The sequence below is a fragment of the Melanerpes formicivorus genome, unplaced genomic scaffold (genome assembly GCF_026170545.1).
Source record: "Melanerpes formicivorus ecotype bairdi unplaced genomic scaffold, bMelFor1.0.p_v2 SCAF_26, whole genome shotgun sequence".
In the NCBI taxonomy this organism is placed as follows: Eukaryota; Metazoa; Chordata; class Aves; order Piciformes; family Picidae; genus Melanerpes; species Melanerpes formicivorus.
The window spans coordinates 8,521,584-8,545,669 of record NW_027142378.1 but is presented as its reverse complement, the minus strand read 5'-3'; the positions used below and the strand labels follow the sequence as shown (position 1 = coordinate 8,545,669).

The 24,086-nt window shown below is 45.5% G+C and overlaps 1 protein-coding gene across 2 annotated transcripts; it reads right to left on the bottom strand.

Annotated features, from left to right (window-relative positions):
- Positions 1–1,130: 1,130 nt before the first annotated feature.
- Positions 1,131–23,893, bottom strand: BROX (BRO1 domain and CAAX motif containing). Of its 2 annotated transcripts, none has more exons than XM_068153532.1 (13): positions 23,830–23,893; positions 21,410–21,540; positions 20,420–20,526; positions 18,837–18,933; positions 16,585–16,680; positions 15,454–15,526; positions 14,997–15,102; positions 13,773–13,862; positions 12,356–12,441; positions 10,746–10,827; positions 8,638–8,788; positions 7,300–7,459; positions 1,131–6,807 (listed from the first exon to the last, which is right to left on the bottom strand). In XM_068153532.1, exons 2-13 carry the CDS (start codon positions 21,508–21,510, stop codon positions 6,721–6,723), a joined length of 1,236 nt encoding a protein of 411 aa, XP_068009633.1. In that variant the 5' UTR covers positions 21,511–21,540; positions 23,830–23,893; the 3' UTR covers positions 1,131–6,720. The 2 variants fall into 2 exon arrangements, with proteins under 2 accessions (XP_068009633.1, XP_068009632.1); XM_068153531.1 differs by lacking the exon at positions 23,830–23,893 and adding an exon at positions 23,121–23,630.
- Positions 23,894–24,086: the final 193 nt, after the last annotated feature.

Genomic DNA, 24,086 nt, shown 5'->3' with positions numbered 1-24,086 from the left:
TATGTGAATGGTTGGTAGTGTTTATGCCATCTGGCCAAAAGAAAACACAGAGTTTTAAAACTCATTTTAAATCCCAGTAATAATTCCTTGAGACAGGACTGGTATTAAAAGATGGGGGGGGGGGGGGAATAGCAACATTCTAGACACAGTCTCAAGCTGCACCAGGGGAGGTTTAGACTCGAGGCGAGGAGAAAGTTCTTCACCGAGCGAGTCGTTCGTCATTGGAATGTGCTGCCCAGGGAGGTGGTGGAGTCACCATCCCTGGAGGTGTTCAAGAGGAGATTGGACGTGGCACTTGGTGCCATGGTTTAGTCATGAGGTCTGTGGTGATAGGTTGGACTCGATGATCCTCGAGGCCTCTTTCAACTTTAGTTATACTGTGATACTGTTGCCCTTCTCTAGGGATGCTCCAGCACCTCAATGTCTTGCTTGTACTGAAAGACCCAAAACTGACCCCAGTATTCAAGGTGCAGCCTCACCCCATTGACTTTACTGAAATCACTACATGCATAAATTAATCTTTTCTGCAGTTTCTTTTCAGTGTACCTTGTTGAGGGAAAATTATTTACTTCAGAGGGAAAAAGGCATCAGAGTCTGCTAGAGACGATTTTTATCTTCTAGCAAGTGCACTAGAGCTTGAGAGGCTAAAAGGCCTTAGTGTGTGTTTACACTGAAAACTGAAATGGCCAACTGTGCCTCTGAAGATGGAAAACATCTTTCCTACAAATCCACTTGCCACCTGAAGTGGCCAGCAACCTGCAGCTCCCAAACAGCCCCTTCACATAGTATACAGAACAGCCTACAACATCCCAGACCTTTGCAAACACTAGGATTTTGTGTAAGCTTACAAAATCAGACTTCTTTTCCCACCCTCCCCCCCAAAAAAAAAGGAACTAAAAGCTTGGAAATTGCATCTCCTCCCTTCCTGCCCTATGACTCAAAAGTGCTTCACTGTAGCTACCACTTCCACATCACCCAATCCATGTCTTTTGCTCATGGAAATCCTCCTTCAGCCCCTCAGAGGGTTCAAGTATCCTCTGTAATTATTAGTCTTGCATGAAATTGGAGAGAGTAACACCCTTCTTCTTGCTCCTAACCTTAACCTTTTGAAATGATGAAACAAGACCTGGTACATTAAGATTGTTTATTTTCAATGGTACTCCAAAACCCGTGGCTATATACACATTGTCAAACTATGAAGCTTAAGATTGCATGGTGACAGTCCTCACAATACAAGACTGCTCAGTCAGAGCTGATGCCATTGATTCAGTTGCAGTCCATGAAGGCACCAAAGGAGGCAGGCCTTCCTATGGAAAGAGCTAACCAAGGGCTGCCTCAGTTACCATGTGGCATTTCTTGACATTGAGACCATCACCAGGGGGGAAAAAGATCTGAGTGAAACCAACAGTCATTGTAGGAAAGGTCTTCATACTGCACTCAAAATCTGGAGACAGGTACCTGTTGCAGGGGCTTCTCCATGCCTGTCATACTCCCTCAACTAGGCCAGTCAGGGGACAAAACCAAATTAAACTGGAAATTAGAAAGCAGCCTGTGCTTTTGTGATCATTTGGCAGTGATCTTTAGAGAGGGGTTATTACTTCAGGGGTAATGTTAGAGAGGGGTTATTACTTCAGGGGTAAGGTTAGAGAGGGGTTATTACTTCAGGGGTAAGGTTAGAGAGGGGTTATTACTTCAGGGGTAAGGTTAGAGAGGGGTTATTACTTCAGGGGTAATGTTAGAGAGGGGTTATTACTTCAGGGATAATGTTAGAGAGGGGTTATTACTTCAGGGATAATGTTAGAGAGGGGTTATTACTTCAGGGATAAGGTTAGAGAGGGGTTATTACTCCAGGGGTAATGTTAGAGAGGGGTTATTACTCCAGGGGTAATGTTAGAGAGGGGTTATTACTTCAGGGATAATGTTAGAGAGGGGTTATTACTTCAGGGATAAGGTTAGAGAGGGGTTATTACTTCAGGGATAAGGTTAGAGACGGGTTATTACTCCAGGGGTAATGTTAGAGAGGGGTAATTACTTCTGGGGTAATGTATAGGCATGGACAAGACTGATGGCAATGTTGAAACTCAGTTTAGATACTAGACACGTGGATGGGATGAAATGTGTCATCCCTCAGCCAGTACCCAGCAGCTTTTCCTTCCTTTGCATTGACAACACAGGCAGATTAACTGCTGCCTCCTCTCACGTTCCCCCAGTACTGAAGGCAGAGACATGCTTCATGAGTTTGTTTTATACACAGACAGTTGAAGGTAGGTTTTAGTAATGCTTGCCATAGAAATCTTACCAAGAGCACAGTACTGAAATCAGTGCAACAGAATCAAAATGACAGGAAGGAATATTTACAGCCACACTGTATTGTACTGAAATTGCAAGGTCAGAAACTCCTCAAGTGCAAAGCTGGCTATATTCAACACAGACACAGGGATCCGTTCTCTTGCTCATGGTATGAGCCTCTACTACTACTACTACATATCCATGCTGAACACTGAAGTGACCAAAGGTTATCCTGAGGCTGACAGGCACAACTCCTCTCCTCAATGCAGTGAGAGGTGCACATCAGCACCCAAGGGCCACATTTAGTCCCTCAGTGGTAGGAGTGCCACATGCTGGATGGAGATTAACTACTGTAAACCCAGGAACAAGAAACATGGAGGAAAGTGTATTTAAATACATGGAGGGAGGGATTTTAAATAGAGATCTTCCAAAGAGCTTTATGGTTTGGTTTATAGGAGGTTATAGACAATCACTACAGTTTTAAAAGCACAAAACAGAGGGCCCAGCACTCTGTAGTTTATTTAGCTGCAGTTCTGTCCTAGTTCCAACTGGGCACAGGTTTTTAAAGACTATTTACACCAAAAAGATTTGCAGGGTAGCCACAAGAGCCTCTAAGACCAGGGAGAGGCCAGAAAAGCAGGCTCTTGCAGCATGAGAGTATTGCCAAGTCACCACTCAAAAGACTTCATCCTGAAAAACTTATAAAGGAAATCACAACACAAGGAACGTGGCTGCTAGGTTCAACTGAAACCGAGATTAACTGAGACTCCCAGTGAATCCACCCATAATCTTAAGCATATTGGACACTTAACCTACACATTATTTACAGTAAGTCTAGCTCTTTTAGAATAGAATAGAATAAACCAGGTTGGAAGAGACCTTCAAGATCATCCTGTCCAACCCATCAACCAATCCAACCTACCTAAACAACTAACCCATGGCACCAAGCACCCCATCAAGTCTCCTCCTGAACACCTCCAATGATGGTGACTCCACCACCTCCCCGGGCAGCCCATTCCAATGGGCAATCACTCTCTCTGGATAGAACTTCTTCCTAACATCCAATCTAAACCTCATCTGGTGCAGCCTGAGACTGTGTCCTCTTGTTCTGGTGCTGGCTGCCTGGGAGAAGAGACCAAGATCTGTCTGTCTACAACCTCCCTTCAGGTAGTTGTAGAGAGTAATAAGGTCACCCTTGAGTCTCCTCCTCTCCAGGCTAAGCAACCCCAGCTCCCTCAGTCTCTCTTCATAGGGCTTGTGTTCCAAACCCCTCACCAACTTCATTGCCCTTCTCTGGACTTGTTCCAGCAAGTCAACCTCCTTCCTAAACTGAGCTACTACCCAACAAAACCAGAAGGGAAAGCTGCTCATGGACTCATGGCCGCTCTCTACCCGTCGCAAACTAAACACTCTCCAGGTTCTTATTTTTGAGTAAAGCTACCCAGTGTTTGCCACAGGATTTTAACCACACATAAACAAAGTTTGTCTTGAAAAGCAACACATGTTGAGTGAATTGGTTTGCTCCATTAGTCTATTTTTAAACTACTACATCACATTTACTGAAATAGTCATGGCCTAAGAGGTTACGCAGCTAGGCTTAAGTAATGCCTTCATCTGACACGATCCACTTGGTTATGCCCCAAACTATTTACAGTCAACTTGATTCAAACACACCACCACCAAAAAATAATTGCAAATCTGGTAAGTCACCTTTCCTAAGAAGTTGTTTGGGAATGATTTAACCATCACCTGCTAGTTTTATTTTGTGATATTCACTCACTGAAATACATGCATGGGGGAAAAAAAAGGCATTAGAAATGAGTGCCAGGACTTATACATGCATTCACAAACAGGGGGGAGTCTGTGCCTAAGTGTGGAGGATGTGGAAGGGAAATTGAAGGGAGGAGGGAAAAGAATCCAGGCTGCATAGAAGGAAAGGGACAGGGAACTGCTTGAAAGAGTCCAGCCCAAAGCCACAAAGATGATTAAGGGAGTAGAACATCTCCCCTACGAGGAAGGACTGAGGGAGCTGGGGCTCTTTAGCTAGGAGAAGAGACTGAGGGGTGACCTCATAATGTTTATGAAGATGTGAGGGGTGAGTGTTGGGAGGACAGAGCCAGGCTTTGCTCAGTGATGTGCAGTGGTGGGACAAAGGGCAATGGGGGCAAGCTGGAGCAGAGGAGGTTCCATGTGAATATAAGGAAAATTGTTTTCAGTGTGAGGGTGACAAAACACCAGAACAGGCTGCCCAGAGAGATTGTGGAGTCTCCTTCTCCAGAGACATTCAAAACCCATCTGGATGCATTCCTGTGTGACCTACTCTAGATGATCCTGCTCTAGCAGGGGGGTTGGACTCAATGAGGTCCTTTCCAACCCCTAACATTGTGTGATTCTGTGTTAAAATGAATTAGGCTGAGACACACACAGCTACCTCAAAACCAATGAGTAACTAAAAAGTCATGATTATGAAACTCAGTTAACTGCATCTTGATCCCTAAAGGGGGCAGGCTAAGCAAATGGAGATGACTACAGCTGCAGGAGTTTTTGGAATTTAAACCTGTGTAAGCAAAGTAGTTCCCTACTCTGTTCTGGCATAAACCTAAGCTGGTCTTTTAACAGTGCAAGAAGCTGACCAAGTTATGAACAGATCTGAGTAACTCTTCATAAAACATATCCCAGGCCCCTGTGCAGCAGCAGAAGAAACAGACCAATTTTAGATAGAAATTCTTCTGGATGCTCCTTGTCCTCTATCTCCTAAGCTCTTGCAGAACAGAAGCTTCTTTCAAAGCAATTTAATTGGTTTTACATTTGTTTTTTGTGTGCAGAACTGGCTGAAAGAAAATATGGAAGCAAGGAGTTCTGCATTTCATTCCCCCCTAACAGCCAGCATTAAAAGCCTCTTTGCCTTCTGCAGCAACAGCTTCTGCACTTTGGTCCAGTGTCTCAGGGTGAGTCTTGAGCTTCCTATTAATCTCCTCAACAGTTTCTATTCCACAGGCCTTCAGGGAGCTACACACCTGCCCTCTCAGCTAAGTTACTCCCATGAAAGATTCTAACAGAAGCACTGAATTACACCACAGTGGAAGATGAACTGATAGTACAAAGGGAGGAATGTGTTTATAGCTTAGGTCACGTTAAGTGCATAAGCCACCAGGATTTGTTGAAAGAGGAACATTTTCAGGCTGTTTCTTCCTCAGGTAAAAAGAAAGTGAAGCAACTGGTACCCAGAGACTGCAAGGCCCTCACTTCAACATGTGCATGGGACTGGAAGGATGTTTTTGCTGACAGGGGTGTTTGGCAGCGCTCAGCACTAAAGGATGTTATCACATTTTCCACAGGAGGCAGAAATGGAAGAAGCAAGTTCTACAAAATGCTTTCCTCAGTCTTGACTGGGCTTGGCTTTTGGCAAGTTCTCTTCATTAGGAGCTGGTGTCAGTGCAATACTGCAAAAGCTGAGGAATAGTAGTGTTTACATATGGCAGAAAGGAAACCTAGAGTTCTGTTTCCCAGTTACACCTTCAGCTCACCTTTTGTCCCTGTTAGCAGCTTCTTACAGGCACTACCTTGGTGGAAACACAGCATCTTGGCTACAATTCCATTACCTCATGCATCACAAGTTCATGAATTCTAGTGCCAGGAGGTTTCAACTCCCTGCATCTTTCAAACTTAGCAAATCTTCCAAGCTTGAAAACTCCACATGGGTGACACTGTGGTGCATTATTTCTGAACTTTCATATTACTTGCTGCATCCTCTCCACATGCACATGAAAGGGTTTTAATTGAAGGACAGGCAAACTAAAAGCACCTTACTACCAATTCTAATCCAAGAACCCTTGTCAATAGAGAAGCTAATGTTTTCAGAGTATAAATTGTGCTCTAGTTAGGCAGAACTGAAGGTTTTCCATGGTCTGTGAAATACCATAGGGGTGTCACAAACAAAACCCAGATTGGTTGGGGTTTTTTTGGCTCACTACAATTAGGTGAGCAGAACATGACATGAGGGTGTTAAGCCTCAGTGGCAAAACCTGAATAAATACAACTGCTCCTGCAAACTTCTGCTTGCAGAATTTGCCATTACACAGCATATAATTTAATAGAAAAATCCTCAAGCATCACAATCATGACACTTCCTTTGCTCTTTGTGGGGAGAAACTAAATCCACACAAAAAGCAACTCTCTAGAGAGGCACAAGAGGAACATTTAAGCCCGCTCGTTCTATGAGATCCCACTAAACCCCCCCCCCCAAAATACCTCAGATATAAATAAACTCCTAGAAACCCAGCACATTCTCAAGCAAGATAGATGCAGACTAACCAAACTAAATTAGTCCTCTACATTGAAAAAAGATGAATTAGAAAAAGTGAGATCAGAACTAAAGCCCCAAAGTCCACTTAATACAGTTTCAAAGTGAATTCAAAGCACTTAGGGCACTTAAGAAATCTGGCATCCACTGTCTTTTTGAGGCTTTATATCTGGTTCCTTCAGAGGTTTTACTTCTTCATCTGTTTTTGGTTTAGCCTGCAAACATAAAGAAAAGAATAAATCCCACAAGCACAAACTGCTGTGTCTGCACACTATTTACCCACAGCTAACTTCACATATCCTAGTCTCACAGTCCCCTCTCTTTTCAAGGCTGAAGACTTCGAGCAAGCCTCAGGCAAGTGGGAAAAGCCAAATATTCTCTATTTCAGCATCCTTAGATGGATCCCTTTCCACAAGTCTTGTTTGTTTTTTACAGCATTCACTCCTGTAACATTTCAGCAGCTTATACACATTGAAGAACTTCCTTCTATTCAGGGCTTAAGGACAAATGACTCTTAATTTGCAGATGCTGACAGTGTGGCAGAGAGGTGAACTGACTTTGCCCTCTGTCACAGCTAAAATGTGAGCTCAAGTAGTAGTCCTGTGTCTGCACTGAGCTGGGGAACATGACAGAAGAGCAAATTAGCAACTCTGTATTCTAGGCAGAATAAAGCTAATGAGAAAGTAGAGTACAGAAGATTATCTTACAGTGTCATCCTTTGGCCTCTTGGTGAGATCAAATGCTGCAAGTGTTTCAGGAGTCCAGTGTGCGTTCAAGGCAGGGAATTCAAAAGGAACAGGCTCTACTAAGCCATAGTTTGCTTTCAGTTCCAGCTGGGGAGCCTCTGCTGGCACCTTCTGAAAATAGCTGTAAGAGAAAAGAGCAATGTATTTGAAACACAATGCACTCTCTCTGCAAGTCTGGCTTGCAATTCTAAAGAGAAACTGTCTGGGTTTTTACATTGGCAACCACCGCTGCTCTCTTTCTTGTCATTAAGGCGCCATCCAACATGCATTCTCTCAGCAACATTCACAAGAACAAAAGCAATTCCTTCTTGGTGTTGTTCATCCCCTAATTACTAGGTGGGTTTTTCCCTACTTGATAACCATTATTCCCAGTGCTTCGATGAGAAGAGCAATTTTTTTTGGTCCAAAAAGCCCTTCAAAATCCAAATGGAGACTTAAAATACTTCCCAAGAAAGACAAAGAGGACAATTCTTATCCTGAATCAATCTCAAGGTGCCACAGGGCCTAGCAGCAATGACACTGCACCATCCACAAAGACTTGCTACAACACAAAGGCTGAATGGGGGGTATTAACCTACTCTCAGCAAACCAGTAAGAGCTGAAACCTGACCAATACTGACACATGCTACCTTATTTCCTGTGCTGCAGCAGGGCTCTGTGGCAGGCACATCTCCCAAAACAGTCACTGGTTATCTGGTTTCTCTTTCAAAGTTTGATTCTAGAGGGCCATGGATTTGTTGAAATCTCCTGTATGCTGCTGTTGTAAACTATGTCAATGGTTATTGGAGCCAAAGCAGAGTAGAGAAGTTGTTTTCCTGTTTGCAGTTCAGCTTGATGTGCTTGACAACTCTTTTCTTGCTGAATCAATTCCCCTGTCACACAGGACTTTAAATATTGTATCAAGGGAAATAATAAATCTATTATGGTTTACTATGGTTTAAGAGTAGGGGAGGAGAGAAAGAATTGAGCAAAAGAATTCTAAAGCCAAGCTAATCTTGCTATTTTAAACTGTTTCAAACTCTTTTTGGAAGGGTCATTTACTAACAGAAAGCCTTACTTGTAATAGTAATTATACTGGTAAGGCTCCAAGCACCCTAAGCATATTCTTCACTGAAGGCATGATTGTGTTTCAACTTCCTTGCTAGCAAAGCACAATCAGCTACCAGTCTTCTCCATCTCCCCTCTGTCCTCTTTTGCCTACCAGGTACCAGCAGCTGGAGAGTAACATTTACCATCCAGCTTGAAATAAAGGCAGCAACAGTTCATATAGAGTACTGAAATCAATCACAAATTACTTACATGAATCCATTCTCTCTCTGGCATTTTTCTAGTGTGTTCTTAATCAAACTCCCCAACTTCCTAAAGAAGAGATGTCCAGAAGGTTTGGCAGTGGTCCCAGGTCCTTTAGTTTCTCCGTATTCTTTGCACAGTGCTTCAGCCTTGGCAAAAACTTTACAAGAAAGGAAAGTAGTAAAAAGCATTTACATGACTCTGCTAAATTATGGCTCTGATCTACAGTGCTTCAGTTTTAGGGGATACCAGAATCTGTTTGGGCTTCTTCCTTCTTTGAAACAAAAATAAACTTGTTCCAAGGCAGTACTTCCAGTCAAGATTTACTGCATTGAGAAAGTGCCTAGGAACAGGAGGGGTTAAAAAAACAGAGAGAGAGCTTTTTAGGTAGGAAGATGCAGGATGACATTTGTATGCATGGGCCAAACTGTGCCACATAGTGGGGAAAAAAAAGAGAGGGCATGAAGTTGATGCCCAAAAATTGACACAGGCTTGATGCCCAAAACTAAACACTTCAAATGGATTGGGAAAAGGAGCACTGTGAACAGCAGGCAGCATTTGTTTTACTGCAAGTTAATTCACCACAGTTTGTTCTTAATAAATCCTTTTTATTTATTTTTAAAGTTAACAGTTCCTGATCTGATTATTTGGGCATTTTTCACACATTGTGGTAGTTACACAGCACAGGCCATTGGGGTAGCAAGGACTTTGAGAAGGATGGGCAGAAGACCCTGAACTACTGCAAAGTTTCTTTAATCTGCCTTTCACATGAATGAAAAGGAGCTGAGTTTCTGAGAGCTGTTCAAACATAAATGCATGTGGTCTAGATTTACTATTTAATGTGAAACAGAGCAACCTCCAAAGCAGAAAAGGCTGCAGCAACTTAACAGACAGAGCAGAAAACGTGATGACCAGGCAATTGATTTTTACACTCTATTGCAGGCAGTTCAAAGCCAGTCTTACACAGGCTGAAGATTTGTGGGCGACATGGACAGTGGCATTGAGTGCACCCTCAGCAAGTTTGCTGATGACACCAAGCTGTGTGGTGCAGCAGACACGCTGGAGGGAAGGGAGGCCATCCAGAGGGACCTTGACAGGCTGGAGAGGTGGGCACAAGCCAACCTCATGAAGTTCAACAAGAGCAAGTGCAGGGTCCTGCATCTGGGTCGAGGCAATCCCAGGCACAAATCCAGGCTGGGCAGTAACTGGCTGGAAAGTAGCCCTGAGGAGAGAGACTTGGGGGTGCTGGTGGACAAAAAGCTCAACAGGAGCTCTCAGTGTGCACTTACAGCCCACAAAGCCAATCAGATCCTGGGCTGCATCAGGAGAAGTGTGGCCAGCAGGTCGAGGGAGGTGATCCTCCCCCTCTACTCAGCCCTGGTGAGACCCCATCTGGAGTGCTGCATCCAGTTCTGGAGCCCCTATGACAAGAGGGATCTGGAGGTGCTGGAAGGTGTCCAGAGAAGGGCCACAAGGATGATCAGAGGGCTGGAGCACCTCTCCTATGAGGACAGACTGAAGGAGCTGGGGCTGTTCAGTCTGCAGAAGAGAAGGCTCCCAGGTGACCTCATTGTGGCCTTCCAGTATCTGAAGGGGGCCTACAGGAAGGCTGGGGAAGGACTTCTCAGGATCTCAGGTAGTGATAGGACTAGGGGGAATGAAGTGAAGCTGGAGGTGGGGAGATTCAGGCTGGATGTGAGGAGGAGGTTCTTCACCATGAGAGTGGTGAGGCCCTGGAATGGGTTGTCCAGGGAGGTGGTTGAGGCCCTGTCCCTGGAGGTGTTTAAGGCCAGGCTGGCTGAGGCTCTGGCCAGCCTGATCTAGTGTGGGGTGTCCCTGGCCATGGCAGGGGGGTTGGACCTAGATGATCCTTGTGGTCCCTTCCAACCCTGACTGATACTATGATACTAAGATGACATTTTCTGCACTACTGTCATGAAAGAGCCTCTTTGTTAAGACAAAAAAAGAATATGCTGTTTGTATTCTAAAGTGTGCTAGATTTTCATCAGGTGACAGATAAAATCTTAAGTATAAGGGAGGCCAAATAAATAAGAGACAGTAAAACAGAACAGGCTTGGCATGATCAGACCCTGTTAGCCAGGCTCAATCACACTTACATTTTTCTGATTCCTGCAGAGATCTGATTGCTTCCCCACATTTATCACTTGCCAGTAAAGTCTGACCATGGTAACAGTATGCCTGATGGGAGAGGACAAAATCATTACCAAAACCATTGGGCACTTTCTGCACCGGTTCTCTTCTTCTCTTCCTTACATCAGAGCTGACTTCTCTGAAGTTGCCATTCCCTGCAGATGCTGACAACTTGGGAAGGCAGGTCAAAACAGCATTGGTGAACAGTGCAGTGCAACATCAGCACCTCAAGGCAGATATGAAGCAAGCTGTCTCAAGTCTAGCCAAGGGTAACTTTGAGCTTCATGAAGACAGTTTTACCAAAAGCACCAGAACACAATCTAGTCCAAACTTCTCTCTCACTGTATCAAATGTGCACCACTAAGTTCCATCCTAGGAGGAGGATGAACTCCAGTCAAATATACAAAGCAAAGACTAAAAACTAGTACTACCTGGACACTCAAAAACTCAGTCTGCAACAAACATCACTGAATACAGATGTCTTCTGCTGCCTGAGATAGTTTGCTATAGTCCAAATAGCTTTTCCACCCCAAACAGTCCCATTGCTTCACACTTAAAGATAGTATTCTAGTGAGAACTGAACTGCCTCTTCTTTTACTATCTGTTGCTGAGTTTAAATACTAAATACCACAAGTGGAGGAACAATCCCATAACCCAATGGCTACCTTGCATACCTTCCTTTGATGTTTGTTCTAAGTCTACCATTGCCCTTATTACAGTTACACAAATTAAACAGACAATTAAACAAACAAGAAAAAACCAGCACAGCTCTGACTCTCCCTCACCTCTCAAACTTGTTAATAAGGCAAGTGGCTTCTAGACACAGCTTTAATGTATGAGAAAGTTAACTGTGTTAAATGCTTGGTTTGGGCCTTTTTCACAGCATGAAAGAGCCAGAAGGCAAGCTGGCAAGCTACAGGAAGAACAAAGACCCCCACCAATTTGAGCAGCTGATGATCCCAAGAGGACCACTGCACTTGCTAAGAGATCACAATCTTGGACAGCACTTGGAATGGTATCCAACATTACTTAATGCAGTGTCCAACATTACTTAATGCAGTTTCAGTCAGGGCCTTCAGACAGATAATCAGCTGTGGACTGTGTCAGATTGTGATGCAGATAATGGAAGCTGAGTATTATGCTCACCTTGAATTGCTGCACTTAACAATATGTGATCACAATTCAGTAATTCCACACTGAACTTCTGAAGCATCATAGAATCATAGAATTGTTAGGGTTGGAAGGGACCTCAAGGATCATCTAGTTCCAACCCCCCTGCCATGGGCAGGGAACCCTCACACTAGATCAGGTTGCTCACAGCCACATGCAGCCTGGCCTTAAAAACCTCCAGGGATGGGGCTTCTACCACCTCCCTGGGCAACCTGTGCCAGTGTCTCAAGTAATTTCACTTGGCTCAAGAAAAACCCTTCCAATGCCACTGATGCACAGTTACCCTTCCCAGCATGGAAAGTCAAGGCAGTACTTGGTCCTCTTTCCCTAACCAGCCCTTAAACACCATGAAGAAATGTCAAAGCATTAAAAACATGAAAAAGCTGCTGGCAGCTGCAGTACTTACATAAGCCATATAGAAACAAGTCTTCAAGTTTAAGTACTTCCTCCATTTACCTGCATAGGTTGGATCCAAACTGGATAACGTTTGATCTATGAACACATAAGTAAAGTTATTCTTTAAGACATTTCCATTTAAAAAAAACCACACTCAAAGACCAGAATTCTTACACTTAGCAATAGATATTAACCAGATAAAATCACCAGAAAAGAAGTGACAAACTGCTCCTGAGAAGGCACAGAGAAACTGTGAGGAAGAAAAACCACCAAAACAATCCAGTGTACTGAGCAGCTGTCCCTAGAACATCTGAAATTGCTGTTCACTAAGTTTGGAAGGCTAATGCTTTTAAGTATTTTTAGGCAGCATGTCAAAGCTCATTCCTAATTTGTAACCATGAAGTCCTTTCCAGCAGGACCAGGGAAGTGATTGTCTCCCTGTACTCAGCACTGGTAAGGCCACATCCTGAGCACTGGGTTCAGTTTTGGATCCCTCACTACAAGAAAGACATTGAGATGCTGGAGCGTGTCCAGAGAAGGACAACAAAGCTGGTGAAGGGTCTGGAGAACTGTGAGAGCCTAAATCTTGTCTCTCTTGATGTGACTCAACAAAGATAAAATCACCTTTGCTGCTTGCCCAGCCAATAGCTGATGTGGATGGGGCAGATGCCATCGGATAAGGACTCTCTGGAAGGTGCATAGATAAAGATCGCTCACCAGGCTGCAGCTGCCCTGGGAATAATGGGCAGAGGCCATTGCTGTCCATACTCTCTGGAATGTACATACAATTGAGCAACTACTGGCTCAGTAGAAGGAAAACACAGAGGACAAGAGGACACAGTCTCAAGCTGCACCAGGGGAAGTTTAGGCTTGGGGTGAGGAGAAAGTTCTTCACTGAGAGAGTCGTTTGCCATTGGAATATGCTGCCCAGGGAGGTGGTGGAGTCCCCATCCCTGGAGGTGTTCAAGAGGGGACTGGACATGGCAACTGGTGCCATGGTTTAGTCATGAGGTCTTGGGTGACAGGTTGGACTTGATGATCTTTGAGGTCTCTTCCAACCTTGGTGATTCTGTGATCTGCATCATAATCTTCTGCTGCAAGGCAGCTAAACCACACTCCCATTTACATCAAGCCATTTGTTTGCTGCTAATACATAGTCTCCAGACATTTCTCTGCCTTGTCTCCCCTCACTAACATTTTCCACTACCAGCTCCAGAAAAGAAATTCCCACAAGATAAAAGAGGCCTTACCAAAATGTATCTGTTACACTGCTAACTGAAGCCTTCAATACATTAAATGGAAGCTAAATGCACAAAGTATGTCCAGGGACAGACAGCGGTGATCTCACAGCTGATGGGCAGGTGAAGCATGTCTGCTGGCAAGGAAGCATAAACCAGGGCACTAAGGATACAAAAGAAGTCACTTACCAGCTTTTTGGTAGAAGTTGGCTGTTTCATAAGCAAGAGCAGCTATGAGCCCTGGGTTGTGTTTCAGCTCAATAGCCCGAGCAATTGTCACTGGAAAAAAAAACCCATCCCACACCACAGTATTAAAGTTTAATTGAAAGGTCAGGTCCAATCAGCAGAGGCATCTCAGTGTTTTAAACCCCCCCACCATGTGAGCAGAGAACAAGTATTGTGCAGTATAAGCAAGCTGCAGAATAAAGATGGACTGGTTCTTGGATAGGGTGATTCCAAATCAATAGAAAAGCTGAAGGAAGCTTAGTCTGAACTCTGGGTAGTAAACAGAAGCTGCAAAGTAAAGCAGCCCTGGGCTGCATCAAAAGCAGTGTGGCCAGCAGGTTGAGGGAGGTGATTCTGCCACTCTGCTCTGGTGAGACTTCACCTGGAGTACTGTGCCCAGCTCTGAGGTCCCCAACACAAGAAGGACATTGACCTGCTGGGCCATGTCCAGGGGAAGGCCACAAAGATGCTCAGAGGACTAGAGCACCTCTCCTGTGAGGACAGGCTGAAGGAGTTTGAGTTGTTCAGCCTGGAGAAGAGAAGGCTCCAAGGAGACCTTATAGCTATATTTCAGTATCTGAAGGAGACCAACAGGAAGGCTGGGGAGGGACTGTTTAGAAGGGCTTGTGGTGATAGGCTGAGGGGCAATGGTTTTACACTGGAGCAGGGTAGATTTAGGTTGGACATAAGGAGGAAGCCCTTTACAATGAGAGTGGTGAAATACTGGAACAGGTTGCCCAGGGATGTGGTTGAGGCCCCATCACTGGACACATTCAAGGTCAGAGCTGATGAGGCCCTGAGCAACCTGAGGTAGTTGGGGATGTCCCTGCTGACTGCAGGGGGCTTGGGCAAGATGACCTTTGAGAGTCCCTTCCAACTCCATGTGTTCTGTGATTCTGTAAACTGGGAATTTTTGCTAGGTGAGCAAAGACTCCATGAAAGATGAAAATATAAGAGGGGAGGAATGTGACATATGAGTGTGTCCAAAGTGGCTGCATTTGTAGTATCAGACTCATTTTTGGCATTTTTCCTCCTATAATTGAAACTCTCTTGAAAAGCAACCTGCCCCACTAAGCCCCAACAATTCAGGAGAAACAATGGCATTGCTGCCAGGCTGACTTCATGAGACAGAGCAACCCCCAGAGACTGCCATTTCCCATCCCCAGCAAAAAATATACTTGAAGATACCTTCTTGAGCTTCAGCTTGGCACTGTATGATGTAAGAGTCTATAAGTCGAGCTTCTAAATCTCTTCCCTTTTCTACTGGTGTAATCAGTTTTGGAATGTGACTTTCCTATGTACAAAGCAAGTCTCAGAGTTAGTTTAGGCTCAATACCACTGCTGCCACTGAAATGCAAGACCCTTATTCCTAACTGGATGGGACACAAAGTGAAGGTCCCAAGATGGCTGACAGCACTGTGGCACATGCCACTGGCCAGGCAGATTACTCTTCCACTGCCAGTGGGGAATAGTAACAGGGATTGAGTGGTAGCACAACATCTTGATACCCTTCTTTGTCCTGTTTCATTCAGGCAGTCTGAAGTATTTGTTTGTTCTGTAACCTCATCAGAAAAGCAAGGGCTTAGCTAAGACAAAAAGTTGAGCACATGGAGACAAGAACAGACAGCAAAGATGGTTTTTCTACCTTCAAGTGTTTAAAAATCCCAGCTGCTATCTTCAGGCTTCTGTGAACATCTTTTGCTTCATCTTCTGTTATACTATGAATATAGAACAATGCAATCTCAGTTAGAAAGGACCTCTAGGTGTCATTCCTACCTTCTGCTTTGGAGAAGGACTATCAACAGCAGTAGATCAAGATCAGTCACAGCTTTGTCTGGATGAATCCCTCAAGAATGGGGGGGGGGTGTCTACCAACTCTAAGTAATCTGCTCCAATGATGTGGCACCCTCATGGTAAACAAGTTTCTTACAGTGTCCAGTCATTAAATACTCAAATAGAACTCACTTGAACAAAGAAACCTGGCTCTCAAATAAAAACTTGTACTGACTCTCAGATGAAAAGTAACCTCAGTGTTTAAAAGCCAAAGCTTTAGATATCTGAAAGAAGTTATTGCTCTCTACAACTACCTTAAGGGAGGTTGTAGACAGGTGGAGCTTGGTCTCTTCTCCCAGGCAACCAGCACCAGAACAAGGGGACACAGTCTCAAGCTGCTCCAGGGGAGGTTTAGGCTGGAGGTTAGGAAGAAGTTCTACACAGAGAGAGTGACTGCCCATTGGAATGGGCTGCCCAGGGAGGTGGTGGAGTCACCATCATTGGAGGTGTTCAGGGGGAGACTTGACAGGGTGCTTGGTTGCATGGTTTAGTTGATTAGGTGCTGTTGGATGATAGGTTGGACACAATGACCTTGAAGGTCTCTTTCAACCTGGTCTGGTCCATTCTATTCCATTCTATTCCATCCTGTCCTATCCTATCCTATCCTATCCTATCCTATCCTATCCTATCCTATCCTATCCTATCCTACTTTGAGAGTCTGAGTTTTGTACCTGAACATTTAGAGCCAGGCTGATGAAGGGTTTACTCACAGCTGACACTTTCTACACAGCACAGTCAATGGGCCTAGTACACTTTGTTCATGGATACCAGAAGGGACTGAAGTGCCCTTGGACATTACAGCACACGAATGAAAGCCAACTGCCTCCTCGACCTCCTACTGTCTCAGCTGGACAAGCCCTGCAGCAGGCAAAACTCACACCCCACTGCATTTTTTGGTGGGATATTGCTGCAATGGAATGACTAAGGAAAGAAAAGCACTTACTCTTCTTTTCCAGCGAGTCTGGATGCATACTTCGTGTACCACAGAGCGACATTAAATCCCATGGAAACCAGTTCAAACACTGCATCCTGCTGGGCACTAAAGAGGGACAGACACACAGCCCCCCCCCAACAATTTAATGCTTTCCATTTTGGTCTGACAAGCTCTCTCTGCTGACAGCTGATAGAGCATGTTGACATTTCTCACCATAAAATAAGCATTTCCCATTTAAGAAGTGAACACTTTCTAACTCAGAGCCTCCTGCTTGCTGAACTGCCTAAAAAGACACTCCTTTTTTTTGACTCACTCCCTTTAAGAGCTCTTAACTGCAACCTCCCACACTCAGATGCCTACTTTCCCCAGTTGAGAGCTTTTATTTTAAAACAGTAACTTGAGATTTGTTTAGCTTTGGGTGTGGCTGAAATTTTTCCATCTCTTCTACTTTCCCTTTTTTTTTCCCCTTTCTCTCTTTATTTAATTGCACATTTTGTGGAAAGCCTTGCTCTGGAATGTCTGCTTTAAAGGTGTAGCTGCTAAGTTAATAAGCCAGAGCCTATTACACCTCTCTCAAATGAATGTTATTGCAAGTATTTGTGTAACTGCAGACAAACAGCATGTGCAAATAGCAGGAAAGTTCAGTCACTAAACACAGGCTCTTTGAAAAGAGGGAATTTGCAGTCACAAGCTCAGTATAGCTTAGGAACCAGCAGACTTCAAGAAAGGTGTGGGAAGTGGGAAGAAAACTATTGGCACAAGTACAAATGTGTATGACCAAGAGAAGATTAGAAGGGAGTCCTAATCAACAGACTCTCTTCCAAGGGGAATAAAAGCTTTGAGGAAGTGGAGGACTTCTAGATAAAAACTAGACATAGGCCTGGTTATACAACACAATTAACTACAATAACAAGAGACAACTGAATAATCCAGAAGGTTACAGATCTATGCTCCTACTTAAAACACAAACTTTTGTTTGCACCAGGAGTACATGCACTAGCAGCTTCAGAGGACAAAGACACAGTCTAATTATTCAGCAACACTCAGCATGGAGAAAAGGAGGCTCCATGGAGACCTGATAGTGGCCTACCAGTAGTTGAAGGGGGCCTACAAGAAAGCTGGGGAGGGCTTGTAGTGATAGGACAAGGGGGAATGGCTTTGAGTGGGAAAAGGGAATATTTGGACTGGGTATTAGGAAGAAATTCTATATAGTGAGAGTGGTGAAACACTGGAATGGGTTGCCCAGGGAGGTTGTGCATGTCCCCTCCTTGGAGGTGTTCAAGGCCAGGCTGGATCAGGCCTTGAGCAACCTGTTCTAGTGAAAGGTGTTCCTGCCCTTGGTGGGAGCTTTGGAAGCAGATGATCTTTAAGGTCCCTTCCAACCTAAACCATTCTATGAATGTATGGACATCTGTACTTCAAAGACCTCAGGAGATACTGGTCAGGCAATAGTGCCAAATGAAAATGTTTGAAACAGTAGCAAACTATCTTATATTCAATTCACCAATATTTTCAAGGCTCTTCTTTCTGCTACTGCTCTAGCCAACTGCAGATACAGTTAGTAGATCAACTAAGTCACAATGAATCCTTCTAGCATTATCATCAATGATCACATCCTTACATAACAATGATTAATCATCTTTACAAAGATGATGAAGGGAGTGGAACATCTCCCTTGTGAGGAAAGGCTGAGAGAGCTGGGTCTCTTTAGCTTGGAGAAGAGGAGCCTGAGAAGTGACCTAATTAATGTTTATAAATATGCAAAGGGCAAGAGTCAGGAGGATGGAGCCAGGCTCTGCTCAGTGATGTCCTGTGACAGGACAAGGGGCAATGGGTGCAAGCTGGAGTACAGGAGGTTCCATGTAAGCATAAGGAAAAACCTTTTTCACTGTCAGGATGACAGAGCACTGGAACAGGCTGCCCAGAAGGGCTGTGGAGTCTCCTCCTCCAGAGACACTGAAAACCTGCCCCTGTGACCTGCTCTAGGTGATCCTGTTCTGGCAGAGGAGTTGGACTCGATGATCTTTTGAGGTCCCTAACTTTCTGTGCTTCTGTGATCAAGGCAGCACATGCTTCAGAACACCTCATGCAGTACAACAGCTACAAAACCCACAAAGCAACAATGTTTTAGAAACTACTTCCTGTTCAGCATTTTGCTACACTTCAGAGTCTTCCCTCACACTTGTGCTGGCACATGTGCAGGCATATCATAGACCAGAAGCAAAGAGCTGCAAACCCTGCCATCACTAAGGCATACCCACCTTGGAATTTGTCCTTGTAATGTGTCTGTCCACTTGAAATTCTGAATGTATCTCAACTTGCAGTCTTGGGAAGATTCATCTGGTGAAAGGATAAAGCCTATAGGATAAAAAAAGAAGTGCCAACAGGTAACCAGAAAGAAACAGCAACAAGTCATGAAGGAATGGGGAGCAATGAGAATATGGATACAGAGAAAAGAATGCTTCTCACTGTACCCCTCAAACCCCCAGGTTACACCCTGAGGCTTCTATTTTATTCCTTGGTATCTTGAGAACAAGATGCACAAAAAACCCCAACTGGTTACTACAAGAAACTCCTTGCCCAGCAGGTTATCAGCTCAACCCTGCTCAAGGATTGCTCAAGGAAGACCTTGTAGACATCTGCATGTCCCATAGGATGACCAGCTAGGAGTTAGGACTGCCCCAGGCACAGGCTGGGTGAGGCTGCAGATGGGGAGTGAGTGACTGTCCCTGCCAACATAGGAAGGATGGGCAAATTCCAAGAAAAGCTGCCTGGTCAACAGAGAGAGGGAAAAAGGTTTGTAAGCATCTGCTCATGTAGTAATCACCTCTTCTGTCTTCAGGGCTACAGGAAAGCTGGTTTTTAGGTCCACCAACCCAGAAAGCAGCAGTCAGTAGGATGAAACTTATACTACACAGGCCCAAGAAAATTTTGAGGGAGGGGTAAGATGGGCCTTGGTCTGATCAGGCCTTACAGACTTCCAAGGAGTGAAGTCTTGCAACAGCAACTCTTGGGGTTATAGCTCTAGGTGCTGGCACATATTTATGAAGACACAAAATACTGTTGCTTTCACATGCAGAAGATTGTAGTGACCAAACTTGATGCTTTCCTGACAAAAACCTCTCTAAATCTTGTCTGCATGGGCTCATTATTTTAACTTCATAGCTAGACTGCTGCATTAGCTTACACCCTCCCAGAGACTGAGGGAACTGAACCAACTTGAGCTGCTTCACTTCCCACAGGCTGAAAGGTCACAGTTTCCATGAATCACCTGAGTCATAAAAACTCAGTCCTGAGCACTTGACTGCTAAGAGAGAGTTATCAAAATATTGAGAGGAGAAAGGTTTTGAGGGAGTGCATCATCAGAGGTGACCATCTACTGAAAATACAGACACTGTGCTAATGAGCAGCTAAATATACCCAGGACAGGCAGCAGCAGGAGTGTAAGATGCACATGTCTATTGTCTAGCATTAGACAAAACAGAAGTTTACACCAAAAAGTGACTTCTGTCAACTAATTAATAGACTCAAGTTATCCTTAAGCAGCAATTCACCATCACCTAAGAGGCAGGCAAACATTTTCTCCTCCAGCAGGAAGCAGAATGAGGCTAGAAGCAACACTTAGTATTGACTGGGTCACAAATGACACTGGAACTTGTAGAAAGGTCCTGGTGAATACTCATGCCTGGTATCAAGCAATAGAAGCCATGAAGATACTCTGCTTCCCAAGAAGTGCCAAGCTTCTTTACAGAACATCAGCACATGACACACTCTGAGAAGCATCATGAAGCCTCAAACTGTACATCTTTTGAGACACCAGAGTGTTGCTAATCAATGTTCCTACCTTGCAAGAGTGAGAAGTACAAGTCAGTTGCATTCTTCATCATCTCTGGATTACAACTTGAGTCTGTAAAGAGCTCCAGCAGTCGTGTTCGAGATAACCTCAAATCACTGTGTGGAGGGGAGGAAGCAGAAAAAACAAATCTAAGGAACTTCACCCCAAAAGGTACTATTAAGAATGTGGCCACCTACATATACCACTATCCTTTTGTTATAATGCAGATCAACCTCTTCCTACATCCTTTTGGCTAAGAAAGGGAAGGGAAGCACTTGATTGAGCTATCTGCCAGTCTGTCAGTCAGCATCCCTTATGTCCCAGGTGCAGCACCATTCCAGTGCTGAAGGCAAGGAAAAGTATTTCAGGAGGAAGATGGCAAGCAATTCAGGGCAATTTGCCATTCTCCTCTGGAGACACAGGATTAACTCTTTCAAGCACAATCCATTTTGGGCAGATAGCAATGGATAATCAGACTCATTATCAATCCATTATTCTGCCATATACTAAACTAATGATGTCTTCAACCACCAAGAGGTTGGGTGCAGGGAGAGGGAAGGGAGGTAATAAGCAAGCACATTCTTCAAGGTGGAGAGATAAGAATAGATCTGGAAAGTAAGCTGGGATTTTTTTCTTATTACAACATCTACAATAGAACATTCAGGCCTCATTCACTTATGGAAATTGCTTTAAGTAATCTCTTGCAGAAGAATGCACAGTCATCACGAAGACAATGAAATGCTTAGTCCTTTGCCTCTGCATTACTGTAATAGGCTTTGCCACACACTCAGAGACTTGAAAACTGGGTAATTCATTCTTTGTAACTGAATGCTGGAGGCTTGGCAGTGTCTCATTGCCTCAGCCTACACATTTCTAGTCACCTCCAGAACTGAAACTGAAGGCCGACCATTACTTTTACAGATGTGCTTTTACAGCAGTCAGGTGCTCAGGACTCCACAATGTGAGAGGCAAAGTGAAGTTAATCACAAGAACACTTACTTGCAAAGCTTTCCTGCCGCTGGAGTGGTAGCTACCCCATAAAAGTTAAACGAAACAGGAGCTGTAGCCTTCAAAGGGTTGCGATGAAACCAGTGGGTCATTTTCTTTCTGTTGTGCTGTTTACACCCAATCTAAAGTGCAGAAAGAAATGAACAGCTGCAGAAATAGGTACAACTGAGATGGTGTATCAGCCATGCTCCTCCACTCCTGTAAACTGTTAGGAAAGAAATTAACCTGCAAATTTGCATGTCAATGAAGAAATCAAGATTTCTTGTTTGCCATTTAAAACACCCTTTCCAGGCACCTTGTCTTCAGCATCCATGTACTGAGTTTGAGAACTTTACTCTCTAGGGAAAGACATACTTTCTGAGGCAACTATTTCAAGTTGGGCAAAAGTCTAGAACATACTTTGCTCTGTATTATTCCTTCGTGCTTTCTTACTCGAAACCTTCCACGTTTGTTAACTCCTGCACAAGAGAGAATATTTCCCAAGTAATTTGCAGATATATCTCAATGTATTGAGGTCATTATATTCTGTCTGGTCAACCACAGAATGGTTTGAGTTGGAAGGGACCTTAGAGTTTCAATCCCCCTGCCATGGGTAGAGACACCTTCCACCAGATCAAGTCACTAAAGGCCTCATCCAGCCTGGCCTGGAACACCCCACAGGGCAGGGGGCTTAGCAGCTTTTATTGTGGCACCATGGATATAGATGAAAGTGCAATGACTTGCAACCCCTGCTGAAAACAAGGCTTATATTTACACACAAGTAACAGACCTGGCAGTTCAGCAGAGTATAGCTAAGGCATAGCATCTGTTTTCTTTCACTTCAATTTCAGCAAACATACATTAACATAAGCATTTCAATGAACTTGCATGGTGGGAGGATGAAACCAGAGGGCTCTGTACTGGGTAAAAGGAAAAACTTCCCAGAATCATAGAATTGTTTTGGTTGGAAAAGACTCTTAAGAACGAGTCCAACCACTATCTAAATCTATGGTGCTAAACCTCAGCACCACCTCTCTATGACTGTGAAACCCCTCCAGGAATGGGGATTCAACCACCTCAGGACAGTGGGACTGTGGAACAAGTTCCACTTCTCAGGATCTCAGGTAGTGATAGGACTAGGGGGAATGGACTGAAGCTGGAGGTGGGGAGATTCAGGCTAGATGTGAGGAGGAGGTTCTTCACCATGAGAGCGGTGAAACCCTGGAATGGGTTGTCAAGGGAGGTGGTCGAGGCCCTGTCCCTGGGGGTGTTTAAGCCCAGGCTGGATGAGGCTCTGGCCAGGCTGATCTAGTGTGGGGTGTCCCTGCCCATGGCAGGGGGGTTGGAACTAGATGATCCTTGTGGTCCCTTCCAACCCTGACTGATACTGTGATACTATGACAAGTTGCCCAAAGAGCTTGTGTGGTCTCCACCCTCAAAGACCTTCAAGACCTCACCGGAAAAAGCCCTGAGCCAGCTCATCTGATCTCAGAGCCATCTGCTCTGAGCAGGACGCTGGAATAGAGAACTCTCCAAGACCTCCATCACCTTATGATCCATTTTTGAACCTCTAAGTTCATTGTTGTAAAACACTTTGCAGCTTCACTTAAAAAGAAGAAAACGAAAACAAACAATCAAACAAAAAAGACCTGCAGCAGTCCAGGTCTTCCAGACCGAGAAGACGATTTGATCTGTCAACACCTGTCACGACATCTTGACCCACCTGCGCAGCGGTCTGCACAGCGCAGAGGTGCCGTCACACGCCGCACTCACACCCCAGCCAGGGGACACTTTGACAGGCACGGGGATCTTCCGTCTCCACACCGCCTTTAGCCCCCGCACCCGACAAAGCACAGAGAGATTTGCCCGGCGGGTGCCTGCCCGCTGCCGGCCGCCTTAGGCCTGCGCCGTCGTCTCGTCAAAGCCTGTCCGGGGCCAGCGGCAAGCACCGACCGACGCCCGCCCCGGCGGGTAGCCCCTCTCTCGGCAGTAGCTGCAGTGCTGACCGGCTCCCCGCGCCCCGCCGACAGCAGCGACTCGGGCACGGACGGCCCTCCGAGGCGCCGGGACCCTCCCGGAAACAGCCGCTTCCGCCCGGCCCCGCCGCCGATCCTGGCCGTGCGTCACCCGCACAGGCAGCAACAGCAGAAAGCCGATAGCTTCGTCCCGCGCGGTACGGCGGGCCGAACGCATCGATCCGGCGGCTACATCCTCCTCGCCGGGTGCCCCCGGCGCACCGGCTCCAGCCCCGTGGCTCGGGTCTCCCTGCCAGGACAACCGACGGAAGCATGGTCAGGGCCCGCAGTCCTCCCCCAATAGGGACCCCTCAGCATCACAAACAAAGAGCGGAGGAGACGGCGGCCCAGTGATGACAGCGGCCCTCCCGGACGGGTCACCTGTCTGCAGCGCTGCACAGAGGCCGCACTGCTTACCTAGAGGGGGCCTCCAACGACGGCACGTCCGGGAACAGAACGAAGGGGAGGAGCGGACTCGTCCCCGCCCGGCGGCCGCCGCCGCGACCCAGCTGAGAGGGCGGGTTCCTTCGGGAGCCACGTGACAGCCGCCATGACACATACCGAGGCGGAGGTGAGGGCTCCTCCTCCTCGGCGCCTCGGTAACGATGGCGTGGGCGGGCGCGGCCGGCGCAGCCTACCTCGCTGGGCGGCGCTGGCAGGAGGCGCTCGCCGCG

Excerpts from the sequence above, each read along its gene's own strand:
- BROX (XM_068153532.1), bottom strand. The coding sequence starts at position 21,510 with ATGACCCACTGGTTTCATCGCAACCCTTTGAAGGCTACAGCTCCTGTT. Across the intron at positions 16,681-18,836 it reads TTACAAGGACAAATTCCAAG|TGCCCAGCAGGATGCAGTGT; the intron begins GTGGGTATGCCT and ends GTCCCTCTTTAG. Across the intron at positions 15,103-15,453 it reads GGATTTTTAAACACTTGAAG|GAAAGTCACATTCCAAAACT; the intron begins GTAGAAAAACCA and ends CTTTGTACATAG.